The sequence below is a fragment of the Dysidea avara genome, chromosome 8 (assembly GCF_963678975.1).
Source record: "Dysidea avara chromosome 8, odDysAvar1.4, whole genome shotgun sequence".
Lineage (NCBI taxonomy): Eukaryota > Metazoa > Porifera > Demospongiae > Dictyoceratida > Dysideidae > Dysidea > Dysidea avara.
The window spans coordinates 29,079,503-29,093,667 of NC_089279.1; the positions used below are offsets into that span (position 1 = coordinate 29,079,503).

Sequence of the window (14,165 nt, forward strand, 5' to 3'; positions counted from 1 at the left end):
ACTTAGGGCCAGTGATATGTCTTGTGGTAAGTTTGAAGGGTCCAGTTGTGCGCTAATCTATAGCTACTGAATTCACTCCTCCCTTTTCAGATGGTACTGACTATGATGTAAAATCTCGATCTCCCCTGACTCCTTAAAGCCAGAAGACTAGCTCCTATGAACCTGGCTAGGTGGAACATCATTACTAACCCTAAATGTGTCCTTTGTATAGCTACCCAGCCCATATCTTGACTGGATGTCTTGTTGCTCATGATCAAGGCAGGTAGCTATACCTGGAGACATGATTCAGTCCTACAGGTTCTCGTTCATGGACTCCAACAGCACTTACCTGACAGTTTTAAACTCTATGCTGACCTTCCAGGATATTTTGCTAGTGTCTGCCCTCCCAGCACTATTCCAACCAATCTTTCCTCCACTCTTAGCAGACCTGACTTGGTTTTAGTTTCCAATAATTCCATCTGTTTGTTTGAACTAACTATTCCCACCAATAGGCAATACCCAGCAACATCTTTTGGCTGCTAGAGCTAAGAAGGAAGACCAGTATAGCTGTTTACAATATGACCTTCAGCTTTCTGGCTTATCTGTCAATCTCATTTCCATTGAGATTGGCTGTTTAGGCCATTTTATGCCAGACACAAGTAGCCAATACTTGTGAAGTGGCAAAGAAGACCATAAGATCCCTATTTGAGCAGGCTGCTCGCATTGCTGTCTCCTGCTCATACAGAATTTTTACTTCTAGAGCCTCCCCGGACTGGGATCTATTGGTTTACCTAAACTGAACTTTTCTGCATGCTATAATTATTATTTTTGTATTGTAATTTAATAGTGCAAGTCTTGCCAGGACTCCTGTACTGTCCATCCAGTGCTTGGTACCCCTGAGTCTAGACCCCTGTACTTAAGTTGTGTTTTGTCTTAACAAAAACAGACATCTCTCCCTCCTTTTACTATCACTGTAAATGGAATCGTCAGTAAGTTTGACTGCCGGGTGTATACATGCATGATTGTATAGACCTGCGGGTCACGTGGTCTCGAGGTGTATGTAGCTACATTACTTATATGGCTATAGTTTAACTATCTCTTTAGGCCGCACCTGCAAGGAGGCCAGTGAAGGGGACAGATTTTATGCCTTTTTCTTTGTTCAGTGTTGTAGACTACATGTGCCATGGAAATTACTAGTGCTGCAGTGACCACCGAAGAACTGAAGCTGGCAAACTTTTAAATGAAAGCCAAGCATGTAGAAATGAGACATTGAAGATTAAGTGGTACAATCAATGTGTACAGGAAACCAAATGTACTGACAGCTAGGCCATACCAAATTAATCATATGTTTTTCACGGATTGTTTGCCCTCTAGTAGTTACCCGGAAGGTTGAAAAATAAATAGAAAATGTAAATCATTTTAGCTGCAACTGACAGCTTTGCTTGGGTTTATATGACTGCTCAGTATTAGAGTACCTTGATATTGACAGGTGCAAAAGCTATAAAGTCCTTCTGAAATAAAGTGATGGAGCTCAAATTCCTTCCCCTTTGCTACTATACCAAAAGAGTCTACAGCCACATTAGCAATCTTTTTAAGAGATCACGTGATTTACATATTTGCCAAAACATTGACCCGCTGAGTCGTGAAGCATAAGATTAATTTGTCATGGCCCTATGTGTGAATATCAATGGAGTGACCCTTGACTTGAGAAATTTTGTATAAGATTTTCCTGTGATTTCTGATTTCCAAAGTGATTTCAATACTTATAGTTTAGCTACAGAAATTCTGTCTAATTTACAGAGCTTGATTTCTGATTTTTACCTCAAGAGTGTATAAGATCTACAGGTGTTGTGTCTCAATGTGCTGATTCCATGTTCTTGTACAGCCTACTTGCAACCAGTCAAATATTTAGCCTTATCACGGGTCCCTAATGGGGTAGTAATCTAATTTAATGTTGCATAGTTTACGAAGATCTCTAATAGAATGGTCTATATGGACTGTCCATTTAGGAAAGTAGATATCAAAAAGTGATCTGGCTAAACAGTGAAAGTGTCTAATGAATCAGTCCATGGGTATAATAGGCTGAATGAAACAGAAACTTTCATATCTTGGTATTCAGCTAGCTTGATATCACCTTGCAAGCAAATTATATGCATTAGTTAACCCACAGCTTAAAAGACCTGTTATCTGTATGTTGCTATCTGGAAAATTCGTTCTGCTATACGTTAGAACTAATTCAGGGACAGTGTTTTGAAGTTAATTCAGTATTATGTGATCTGCAAAACATTTTTGCTCACATGACATGCCACACACTATTCCATGTATAATGCAGTACTGACTCATACTTAACCATGTCATTATAATGCATTTTATTAGACAAGAAAATTACTGGTGGCAATGTGACGGTGGTGGCGAAGTATAGTATTGTTACTGTGATCGATGAAACCTTTGATATCGAATTTGTGCAACTGAGAGGTCTTCAATGCCCAGTCAAGTACAAAATCAATAGTGTTATGACAAATCTATGTTATGTCAAATAACAAAGCAGCTATATATTTCTGTTGGGTTTCAGGTCATATGTCTGGTGCTCTGGAAGCACAGGTCCCTTCATTTATTCCTCTTGTGAGTGTAAATGAGTGCATTGTTGCATTTCTATTTGTTTGTTTATTCACATCGGCAGTGACATGTAGGGAATGTACCACATTGTTATCAATACTACTGACCAGAATGGCAAACCTTCTATATGCTTTAAGGCTGAATGTCACATTAGCACTTGAGAAACAATGACTGGCAACTTATTCTTGTATGGATTAATAGTATTCTTAAGGTTTTTAACACTCATTGTTAGCATCCTATTATGCTAGCTACTTAAGCCCAGGTGCATAATGGACTTAATTTGAGAAATATTGAGCAGCCTAGAACATGGTTAAGTGAAGTACCTGACCATGGCATTCTGCATCATTTTTATGATCTTATCACTGTGGCTATTGTGTATGTAACAAACGTAATGGTCTGGCCAAGCAGCTTCACTGTGCTCTGTTAGTCCTGGATTACCGATGTTTTTGGCATGATGAGTTGCTGTTGGTCTGATGTTGGATGAGGACAGGCTGAAGACACACCTCAATGCCAGGGGAGGGAGCTTTAACCCTTTTAACATCTTAAGATACCATCAATAATCAAAACACTCTAATAGAGCATTTGGCTAACTATTATTATATCGTGTACTGTGCAGGAATCATGTGTGATTTAATGCACAGGTGTAATTATAAAAGTGTCCAAATCATTACAAAACTCAGTGTATGTGGGAGCATTAACAATTGTTCTGGGGTGGATTGTTCCATAGTTTAACCACTGAAGGGAAGAAGAAAAATTTAAAACTGTCCACTCTAGTATTTAGTTGATTAAAATAGCCACTTCGTAGAATGGAGGGAACAGGAGTTAAACAATCATCTGGAATATCAACTAAATGATGAATGATTTTATACAACATTTGCAATTTTAATTAGCTAGTTTCCTCTGCTGTGGATAGATCAAGATCAGTCAACATTGTGGAAACACTGGAGAATCTATATAAGGAAGTCTTTATAACACTTTCTAATTTTCCTGATCTGAAACATTAAATCAACAATAAGTGGCCTAGTGTACTTATCCAGAGCTTCTAGAATCTGATTTTGTTCCTGGGAACAAGACATCTGTAGTGTATGCTTCAAACTATGTTACTTTATAATTTCTGTTTCAGTGGCACTTATATTAACAGCATAAAACCAACATTTTTGGAGGAGAGTGTCTAATTGTCTACAAACTACTGCTACAAATTTACTTTTTGACCTCTACCATACCTTTATATGGTGATGATTATATGGTGATGATTATACAATTTGCCGGTGCTTCCATTGTGATCACAGCTTTATCAGATAAGTCTTGCACTGTTTTGCTCAGACTTATCACATCAACTTTTTGTCTTTTGGTGCCAGCTTTGCCAATAGGCACCAGCCTATTATGCTTTTAATTTTGCTTATTATGCTCAAATTGTTCTGCAGTTCCCATGTTTTGTTATGTTCTAATGGATAATGATAAACTTTTGCTTATGAACAACCGGTTAAATGTAAAAGTTAACGCCCATTGTGCTTCAAGAATTTGGCTGGATTGTAAACTATATAATAATAGTAGTGTCAAATTAATAACTATACTCCACTGCAGCATCAACTGTTCTGTCCATCGTTTTCAGTAGCATGCATTTTTGCTTACAGTATGACATAATTATTCTGCCTAATATGCTAGCATTATGCTTGATGCTTTCAGGCACCTATTATGCTCAAAGTTATGCCAGCATAATAGGCTGGTGCCTATTTGCCAACTTAATCTTATTGCTGAGTAGATTATTTAAACCAGTGGATTTCCTTTACATGCGTGAACAAGTTTTATCCATTCCATGCATCAGACACAACAAAAACTATCAATGAATAACCACGGATCCAATAGCTATGTGTATCACACATACTAAAGTTGTTCAATGTTTAGAGTGCATACATTATTTTGCTATAATGTTGCCACAATCATAGAGAGACAACATAGTCATAAGTGACTTAAAAGGGCTAGTTGTTATGATGGGGTTAGTTGGAAAGTCAGACTAATGTAGTAAGCTAGCTGACCACAGAAAAGTATAAAATCAAAGTTACCTATAATTATCTGTGCATTTTACAGCCTACTACAAACAGGGATTTGACCTCAAGATCCTATCTTTTGATAGCAATTTTTCAGAGTCTTCCACTTTGGTGGCCCATGACTTGATTAAAAATTTCCTTACAATTTGAACATCATATTATTGTTGATAGTGCATGGGGGACTTAATCACACAGTATGCAAAGATGATGAACTGAACATTCTTTGTGGTTTGTTCAACTTGGAACCAATAGACAACTTGGTAAGCTAGAGTAGTCTAACCCTATATCTTTCTGCACGGCAGTTATCAATTGGAAATCATAAGCTCATACCAGTCATTAATTTACACTTTAAAATGTTATAGCTATAAACAATAGTTTATTTTAAAACATTATTTTAAACCCAACCTTGTACTACTCATGTAAAAATTACTTGGCCGTATCCAAAAAGAATGTATCCACAAAAGCGAAAGTAACTAGTGACTAAAAAAGCTGATATCTGGTGTGACCAAGAATGAATGGTAATCCAACTATGCCTTACAATCTTACATTGGTCCTTTATCAGTGACTTGTACAGTCTTGCTGCATTCCTAATAAGGTCATTGGCTAGTAATTTGGCTGCCTCCTTCAATAGTCAGTGTAGGGAAAATAGGCAACCAAATTACTAGCCAAATTGAATTAATTAGGAATGCAGAAATTCCAGCAAGACTGCATGAGTTAATGATAATGTTGGATTGTAAAACATATTTGGATTACCATTCATTCTTGGCTGTACCAGAGATCAAATATAGTCTTTTAATTACTTTTGTGGATGTGTACATCCAAGCTATTTTGCATGGAGATTTCATTCATTTTTGTATAATAGTAAAGTATGATTTTGTGAACAGAGTAAAGGTCAGACTTCATTACTTGTAGTTTCATGAATTTTCCTGGATAGGCCATTCTAATTGGACTGCAATTATATTTCTGGTCCACTGCCTGCATCTTTGTGATAATGTGAAATTTCAGAAAAGCATATGGTGAAATGCCTGCATTGGCAGCCAGATTGAATTACATACTGGATTGCAGCAAATTTATTTTTCAGTGCCATGATTATATATAGCTTTTACTAACAAAAAATCTCAAATTGTGGATCAATATACTCTAATAGAACAGTCAGTACCTCATATAACATCCTAATTGAGCAGTCACTTCATTGTTACCACACCTACATCTGAAAATAGACAAGAAGCATATTAATTATCTATCAGTTGGAGTGGACACAAAAATAAAGCACATAATATAGACATTCTAAATAATTTGATTACAGCATGCACTACTTTGCACACTGGCAGGAGATATCATTATTTGGACAGTGGATACTTCAATTTATGCCACAGCTACAACTAGGGACCAGGGCTTCTTAAGTTATCTTACAGTCTGTCAGCTGCATTATGGAAATATAGTGGCCGAATGTACCTAGAAGATTAAAAACGAAGTGCAAAATCATATGGCTTCTTATTCATAATTGTAAATCTTGTGAAGAAACCATCCCAACTAATCTGGAAATGAATTTTATTTATTAAGGCTTTACAGCACAAGTGCAAGTGCTGAAAAAATCTGTAGGGCACCTGGTCCTACAGCCTGCGCACATTAGCATTCAATCAACAATAAAGTTTCTCAGCACCGATCTGTCTTGTACTAGCTAAGTGAGTGAATTAGTACTGATACAAAGATTTTTTGTCTCTAGTATGAAGTTGAAAACTTATCGTAGGTGAGGTACAAATCACGTGAATTTGCAAAAAAAAACTCGCAAAAAAACTGTTGCTACATGTAAATAACTCACAACAGTGGTCACGCTTGTTTATTAGGGTGTGTGCTTTTTTACTTTCTTGGCCGTGTGACTCACTACTGTGAGGCTACGTAGCTATATGTAGTTATTAAAGTTTTGTTCACTATTTCCTTAAAACTACTTTCCCCTCTCAAGTTGCTTCCAGATTTGATCTCATCACAATTATTTTTCAAAAGTTTCCTCTCCCCCCCACCTACAGCCAGTCCCCTACTTGGTGAGAACTCCCTTCAGTATCCCCCTCCACTATCTGGCACTTCATTTGGCCACAAGCTTTGACACTAGCCACTTTAACTGTTTGGAAAATCATATCACCAAATAGCTACGTACTTCAAACACAAATGCAAATTTTGTTATGTGTAGCTTTTGAGTAGCCAGACATGTGAAGCCTTTAAAGTACAACAACTTACGATGTCATAAGTATAGTCAATCTGATTGGGCAGGACTGGCAGAGGCAGAGAGGAGGCCGTAGCTAGATTCATCGTCTCACTGCTGTGTATCTATATATATATATATATATACCTCTGGTCCCCGCCTGCAGTGTCCGGAGGTATTGTTATTGTAATGGTCAGGAGGAGTAAAATAGACACGCCCTGATGAAGGTTGATTTCGTTCTTGCAGCATTTTGCCTCATTCTAGTAAACGCTAACCCGAGCGCCAACCAAGACGCCAACCAAGACGCCAACCCACTGGTGAAAGAGTCCGACGAAATATCGTGTCCTACCAAGGACTTTTCTTGTGGTAAGTTTGTAAGTGTGCTCGTTTTAACCGTACACGTTTATCTAGCTATTCACAGCCAACAGCAGTTTTGATGTGACAAATCTGACACTCAAGTTTGCTCCTGACCCACCAGAGAAAGGAAAGAACGTCACCGTCTCTCTTACTGGGACTGTCAGTAAGTTCAGTGATCATTGTAATAATTATGTTAACTTTACTGAACAGGGGGTCCACTCAGTAATTAATAACACTGATTTTCAGTGGAGCCCTGCACACAAACAACGCATACATTCGATGGAGGGTTCCACAAGTGCATTCAAAATCTAATTGCTTTGTTTAAGTAGCAAGATTATATTTCAAATTTACTTCACTTTTCAGACAATAAGTGATAGCTGGGGCTCGTGGCGCCCTTTCTTTCTTTTGATGCAGTATGCATTGGTTCACCAGTAATAATAATTTTTTTTTTTTACAAACCCAAAAAAGTTTACACAAAAAAGATTGGAATTTTCAACTAGAGTAGGGACCATAACACATCGATAAAAAGTACTGAAACAAGCTGGAGTAGTGCACAATATTAAATCACAGTAAGAAACGTTATATCCCTACTGTGCTCAATGGAAATGCATGCACAGTAGGGATATATACATATAGCACTTCTTATTGTTTTACTGTGATTTAATATTGTGCACTACTCCAGCTTGTTTCAATACTTATTGTTATGGTCCCTACTCTAGTTGAAAATTCCAATTTTTTGTGTACTTGTAGTTGGTCATACAGAGGTGGTCTTTACAAAAAGAGAGGTGACCACTAAGTGAGGTGTTAACCGTATAAAGCGATTTGACTATTTCAGTTCCCATTTCCAGTTCCATTCCACTATTTCCAATTGCGCATAGTGTTTGTGAACCTGCTGTGTTTACTAAAACCGGTTATTAGAAGGTGAATAATTGCATATTGACCTCCCTCTCATTGTAAATTAGCAGACATAATGGTACTGTTGGAAACCTTAGGGTGGAAATAGTAGCCTAATATTGGAAGCCTGTTGGAAACCTTAGTCTAAGGGTGGACATGTGTTGATTTTTGATACTGGTTCACAACTAGTGCTCAGCGGTAATGAAATTTGAATACACAGTATTAGTAACAGGAAATTATCGGTATATAGTTAGCTTGTTACAGTGACTATTACATCATTTCTTGAGCCTAATTTGAAGTGGTATACATCCCAAATGCCAAAGAATGTAGTTCAGTACAAGTAGGCAGGTGCTTGTAATGTGGCAACCTCAGTGTTTGTTTAGGGTGAGGCTTGCTAAACCATCAACAAATTGAGTAATTAAACACCAAACACATTTGGTTAAAAAACAATCCTGTACTGGTATTTCGAGATACTGATTGTCACGGTATGATAACCAGTTATCTTAATTTATCACAATAAATGGTACTACCGGTATATCGTCAAGCACTATTCACAACACTAATGTCTAGGTAGGCTTACTTTAAGCCATGTGGTGGGAATGTTTTGAATTATTTATGTGTTATATTAGAAAAGAAAATTACTGTCGGTGAAGTCCAGGTGGTATTAAAGTTTGGGAAGCTTACTGTCTTTGCCAAAACCTATGATGTATGTGAACTTGCTGTGAAGTATGGCCACGGCTGTCCAGTTCTTCCAGGTACAGTCAGTACAATTATAGCAATTATGGTATACTGCAAGTTTTCTGAAGTGTGATAAATGTTGCTTATTTTCCCTCTGTTTAAGGTCCTATGATTTTTTCTGGAACTTTTGAGGTACCTTCAGATCTTCCTGTGGTGAGACAATGTATCAAACTTGCATGGCTATCTTCATATTGTTTCTTCAGGGAATATATAAGGTTACAATGGATGGCACTGACCAGGATGACAATCATATGATATGCGGCACAGTTAGATGTCAAGTTACCAATTAACTTTGTTGTGTTGTCTACTAGTGATTATTGTTTTGCTAGTCTTTGTTTAAAAGATTTTTCTGTTCAGTGGTTACCATATCAAAAACACAAAGTACACGCCCCTTACTTAGGGCACAATGCCATACTTTTCTGTGCTCTTAATCAATACATGTCGGCATCCTATAAAGCTCTTTGTGGATGGTCATTCTATTTTCTTACTGTATAGGTACTATACTTAAGGTACATGTGATTAGGAATCACACTTGGGGTCAAATACAGTGCATAGTATTTACTATGTACAATTGTAAATACTTTTGTCATTTAGTTAAATACAAATATTTTTGGAAGCATTTAATTTAAATACAAATTTAAATAATAAATCTTCTTCTAAGTAGTCTTAAACTATATGCGTTATTATTGTAGCTAACCACTGTTACTAAATTGTAAGGCAACATGGTATATAGCTTATGCATGTACAGGCTGTGTATGTGTATTGTATGCTATTGATTGCTTCTAATAAACAAAAAGTTATCAGTTCTTCAAATCTTTTATCTGTTAGCCTGTATCTCTCAGGTCAAAATTATTTCCCTGCAAAACTGAAAGTCTTTCAATGGGCACAGATGAAGCCAGCACACAAAAATTTAGGTACTTTTGAATGCGTATACTTAAAAGTAGTGTTGACAAGCTACTGTATATTATGCTATGCATAACTGATCTTACACTGTTTGTGATCAAAAATTCATTTGATTTATGGTAAAAGTATAATACAACCAGTTTCCAAACAACAAATACAATTACACAAAATTTGTAATTAAACATGTATAAGGAAGAATGAAGAATTTTTGTATTATTACTAACGCTTTACTTATACCCAGTGATCAGCACTGAAGGTCTGACAGCAACTTGGCTGCAGCCTTAGGATTACCTAACCTAGTTACAAGGACTCCTCCAGTCCATGAAGCCTACCACCTAATAGTATACAATTGATGAGCTCCTTCACCACAGTGGCTGTTGGCTGGGTACTAGTCTTCTGTCCTGGAATAATATTTGACTAGGTAAGTAGGCTTAGAGGAGATCTACTACTTTTGTACCAACTTATCAACAATTTCTATAACATAAATACAGAGAACTTATTGTCATTCTCCACAATCACCACAAGAAGAGGACACAACATGAAATTGTTCAAGCCACATACAAATTGTTTATCAAGATCATCCTTCTTTTCAGTTAGAGTGATTAATGATTGGAATTCTTTACCCCGATCAGTGATTGACTCCAACTCCCCTAATCAATTCAAGAATTTGCTGGACAGACACTATAGTAATATAATATATGATTTTTAAATGCATATGGGTATAACTACTTTATTGTGTGTATGATTTGGATGTACAGGCCACACCTCTATCCAAAATTTACAATTACAAATATAAAGTAGGATGTACATTTCAATCTGCTTGGTAAATCATGGACTTTAAACATTATATGACACCATGCACAGGTGAGTTTAGAACTCATGGGTTTGATTGATCTTGTGGTTAGACGTATACCTCCTTATCTCCTTTAAACATTCACAGAGTATTCATAGGATGATGACAATTTATATTGCTATGTCCAGGCAGTACCATTACCAACTTTGTCTGTATATAGAAGAAGGGACATGATGTTATGATTTTTAAAAAAAGGAAATAATGTATTGCAAACATATGGAAATGCAAATTTAAGGTAACACGGTGCAGCAGTGAAAAGACTGCTGCTGTTAAATAGCATCAAAAGTAGTCAGCCATCTATTAATATATGATTTAGCATCAGAAAATCAAGAAAATATTGGTGTTGTCATTTGGCAATTTCTTGAATCAGTATTTATAAATATTGCATTTCTAGTACATTTGTAATAGAAATACAATATTATAAATACTGATTCAAGAAATTGCCAAATGACAACACCAATATTTTCTTGATTTTCTGATGCTAAATCATATATTAATAGATGGCTGACTACTTTTGATGCTATTTAACAGCAGCAGTCTTTTCACTGCTGCACCATGTTACCTTAAATTTGCATTCCCATATGTTTGCAATACATTCTTTTTCTCTTTTTAATTGTAACCTTATGTCCATCCAAACTTGGTAATGACCTTACCTATCAATGTCAACCCCCACCCCCGGGTAGGGGGGGGGGGGGGGGGGGGGGGAATAGGGGATTTGACAAAGTTTAGTGTCAAATTCCCCAGTTGGGGCTATAATTAAGCTTGTCAAAATGATGATAAACGTCTTATTGATTATTAAGACAATATATAGTATACAAACAGGGGCCCAGACTCAGGGTTATCATACACTAATAGCCAGAGTGATCAGTATAGGAGCCCTGGCAAGACTTACATTACTTAACTTAGATACAGTACAAAATTAACTACACAGTAACAAAGTTCAGGTCAAGAGGTCCAATAGATCCCACTCTGGGAAAGCTCTAGAATCGAAAATTCTGTAAGAGCAGAAGATGGCAACACAAGCAGCCTGCTCAAACAGTGACCGGACAGTTTTCTTCGACACACAACAAGCAGTAGCCACTTGAGCAAGTGTTTCTGGCATAAAGTGACCCAGACATCCTATCTCGATAGAAATGAGACCAACAACTAATCCAGTGCGTTGAAGATCATACAGCAAAGAGCCATATCTTCCTTCTGAGCTCTTACAGCCAATAAGTGTTGCTGGGTATTAGTGGGAACGGTCAGCTCAAACAGGTAGATGGAATCTAGGGACCCACCTATTATGCTCAAAATTTTACCTATTATGCTATGCTGCACTGCTCAAAAATATTACCTATTATGCTCAAGCTTTATGCCTCAATTCCCAATAAATTTGCAGTTATGGGCACATAATAAATGGCTGAAGGCACATCCTTGCTCTTCCCCATGTGACAGAAAAGATCGATATACTCTAATAGAACTGTCAGCTGCCTGATTGTTCTATTAGAGTTATTGACTGTTCTATTAGAGTATATCGATCTTTTTCTGTGATATGTATTTTGACCATCAAAGATTTGTAGTATGGCTCAAATATTCATCCTATTATGCTAGCATTATGCTCAATGCTTTCAGGCAGATATTATGCTCAAAATTATGCCAGCATAATCGGCGGGTCCCTAATGGAATCCTTAGAAACCAAGACCAAGTCAGGTCTGCTAAGGGAGGTAGAAAGTTTGATGGGCTAGGAGGGCTGACACTGGCAAGATAACCTGGAAGGTCAGCATAAAGTTTTAAAAATTCTGGTAAATGCTTTTGAAGCTCTTGAACGAAAACCTGCAAGACTGAATCGTGCCTCCAGGTAATCCTACCCTGAACGAGAGCAACAGAACATCCAGTCAAGATATGATTTGTGGTAGGTTGGGGAGTTTGACAAAGAGCACACTTTGGATTAGTAATTATATTCTACCTGGAGTCCGGACAGGTTCATAGGAGTTGGAAGAGTATCACAACCAGCACATAGCAAGAACAACAGTTGTTTCTCAGGGAGGCCAAACATTAATCTCTTCCACAAAGGGCAAGCTTGCTTCAGAGTGACAATATCTAAAAATTTATTTTGAACAGTTAATGGTTCAAAGCTTGAATCCCAATGTTCAATGTGAGTAGAATGTAAATAGTCATGTGCATGGTTCTTAAAGGTTGCAGAGCGGACGTTGGCAACTGAAGCCTTAGCAGCAGATAGAGAGTCAAAGACATTGGAAGAGATGTCCGGACCGTTGGCTACAACAGAATGGCGTAGCTCTACAATCAGTGGATCAACTGACCGTTCCACAGCTAAAATGTATGACAATTTAGCTAACTCCTTCAGATGGGGTAAAAAGGGAAGATTCAACACATCTGAGTGAAAAACAGTTCCAGGTGTACAATTACGGGGGAGGTTCAACCAACTCTTCACAAACTTCAACACTGACAATTGTGCAGAACTAATAGATGTCACAGTAAGCCTCTCAACAGCCAAATGAAAATGTAGAACAGAAGTCACAAAGTTTTCAAAATCCATATCTTGTATTCCCCACAGATAGAACACTTATCGATTCATTGTAAGAATTGTATGATTTGTTGTTTCATGTTGGCAGAAGCTGTCTTTTGAGTAGTAGCTGCGGATATACCAATAGTGCGGCCCAGAAACTTGGTACAATTCACGTTACAGATATATATTAACAGTATTCCCATCTGCCATTGAAAACACTGTAGAGGAAACCATACGATGGCCATTGAAGTTAAGGGAGATACATTCCAGAGGTTGGACCTCTAGACATATGTCAATTGCCTTTAAGACTAGTGAAGATAAAACCTGCTGATGTGACTTGACATCATTGGAGATGACAGTTAAGTCATCAACAAATCCCTTTGCTTTATGCAGTGACAAATAGCAAATCTTTGGAAGGGTAGCAGCAGCACTAATGGAGGTTGATGGCTGGGTGGAAGGTTTATCAGGGCGGTATACTTTGCGATATCTGCTTGTGTAGCACCATTCCACAACGTGAAGGTCCACAGACTGTTCACTATCACCATTATCATAAGCAAGATCACAGGAGCCATCACAATGATAGGAAGTCACTTTTGCTCTATACCATCCGGATGGTGAATCATCAGAGGAGTCTGACCGTAACACATATATTGGAACCTCCACAGGGGGCAGCCCAATGAAGTTAGAAGCCAGTAGTTGAGCAGAGTAACCACAATCCTCTGAGGTGGAGAGATAAGCTAGCAACAGATTAATGGCTAAGTTGAATAAAATTGGTGATAGAGTATCACCTTGGAAAACTCCACGGTAAATAGAAAATACGGTTGTTTTCCATTTCTTGGTAGAGACATATGCTGTCAGTTTTGAGTAATAGCTGGTAATGTAAGAAACAACAGCAGAAGGTAACTTGATGTACTGCAAAATATCAAAGAGGTATTGATGACATACTGACCCGAAAGCATTTTTCAAGTCAAGAAATGACATGACAACGGGGTTCTTAGTAGTTCTGGCATTATCTAATAGTGAATCAGTACTAAAAATATGTTCCGTTGTGCCATTCACTCCGTAGAGAAA

General features: G+C 37.5%; 1 protein-coding gene across 2 annotated transcripts; it reads left to right on the forward strand.

Annotated features, from left to right (window-relative positions):
• The first annotated feature begins 6,858 nt into the window (after positions 1-6,858).
• LOC136263400 (putative phosphatidylglycerol/phosphatidylinositol transfer protein 2) lies at positions 6,859-10,490 on the forward strand. Of its 2 annotated transcripts, XR_010704623.1 has the most exons (7): positions 6,859-7,018; positions 7,090-7,209; positions 7,265-7,363; positions 8,724-8,849; positions 8,936-8,985; positions 9,036-10,156; positions 10,227-10,490. XR_010704623.1 is itself a non-coding variant. In XM_066057913.1 (5 exons), exons 1-5 carry the CDS (start codon positions 7,065-7,067, stop codon positions 9,120-9,122), a joined length of 507 nt encoding a protein of 168 aa, XP_065913985.1. In that variant the 5' UTR covers positions 6,860-7,064; the 3' UTR covers position 9,123. The 2 variants fall into 2 exon arrangements, 1 of the variants encoding a protein (XP_065913985.1); XM_066057913.1 differs by lacking the exon at positions 10,227-10,490 and having other exon boundaries at positions 6,860-7,209; positions 9,036-9,123.
• The last annotated feature ends 3,675 nt before the right edge of the window (positions 10,491-14,165 follow it).

Coding starts and splice junctions, on each gene's coding strand:
- LOC136263400 (XM_066057913.1), top strand. CDS start 7,065: ATGAAGGTTGATTTCGTTCTTGCAGCATTTTGCCTCATTCTAGTAAAC. Junction 7,210..7,264: donor TACCAAGGACTTTTCTTGTG/GTAAGTTTGTAA, acceptor AGCTATTCACAG/CCAACAGCAGTTTTGATGTG. Junction 8,850..8,935: donor CGGCTGTCCAGTTCTTCCAG/GTACAGTCAGTA, acceptor CCTCTGTTTAAG/GTCCTATGATTTTTTCTGGA.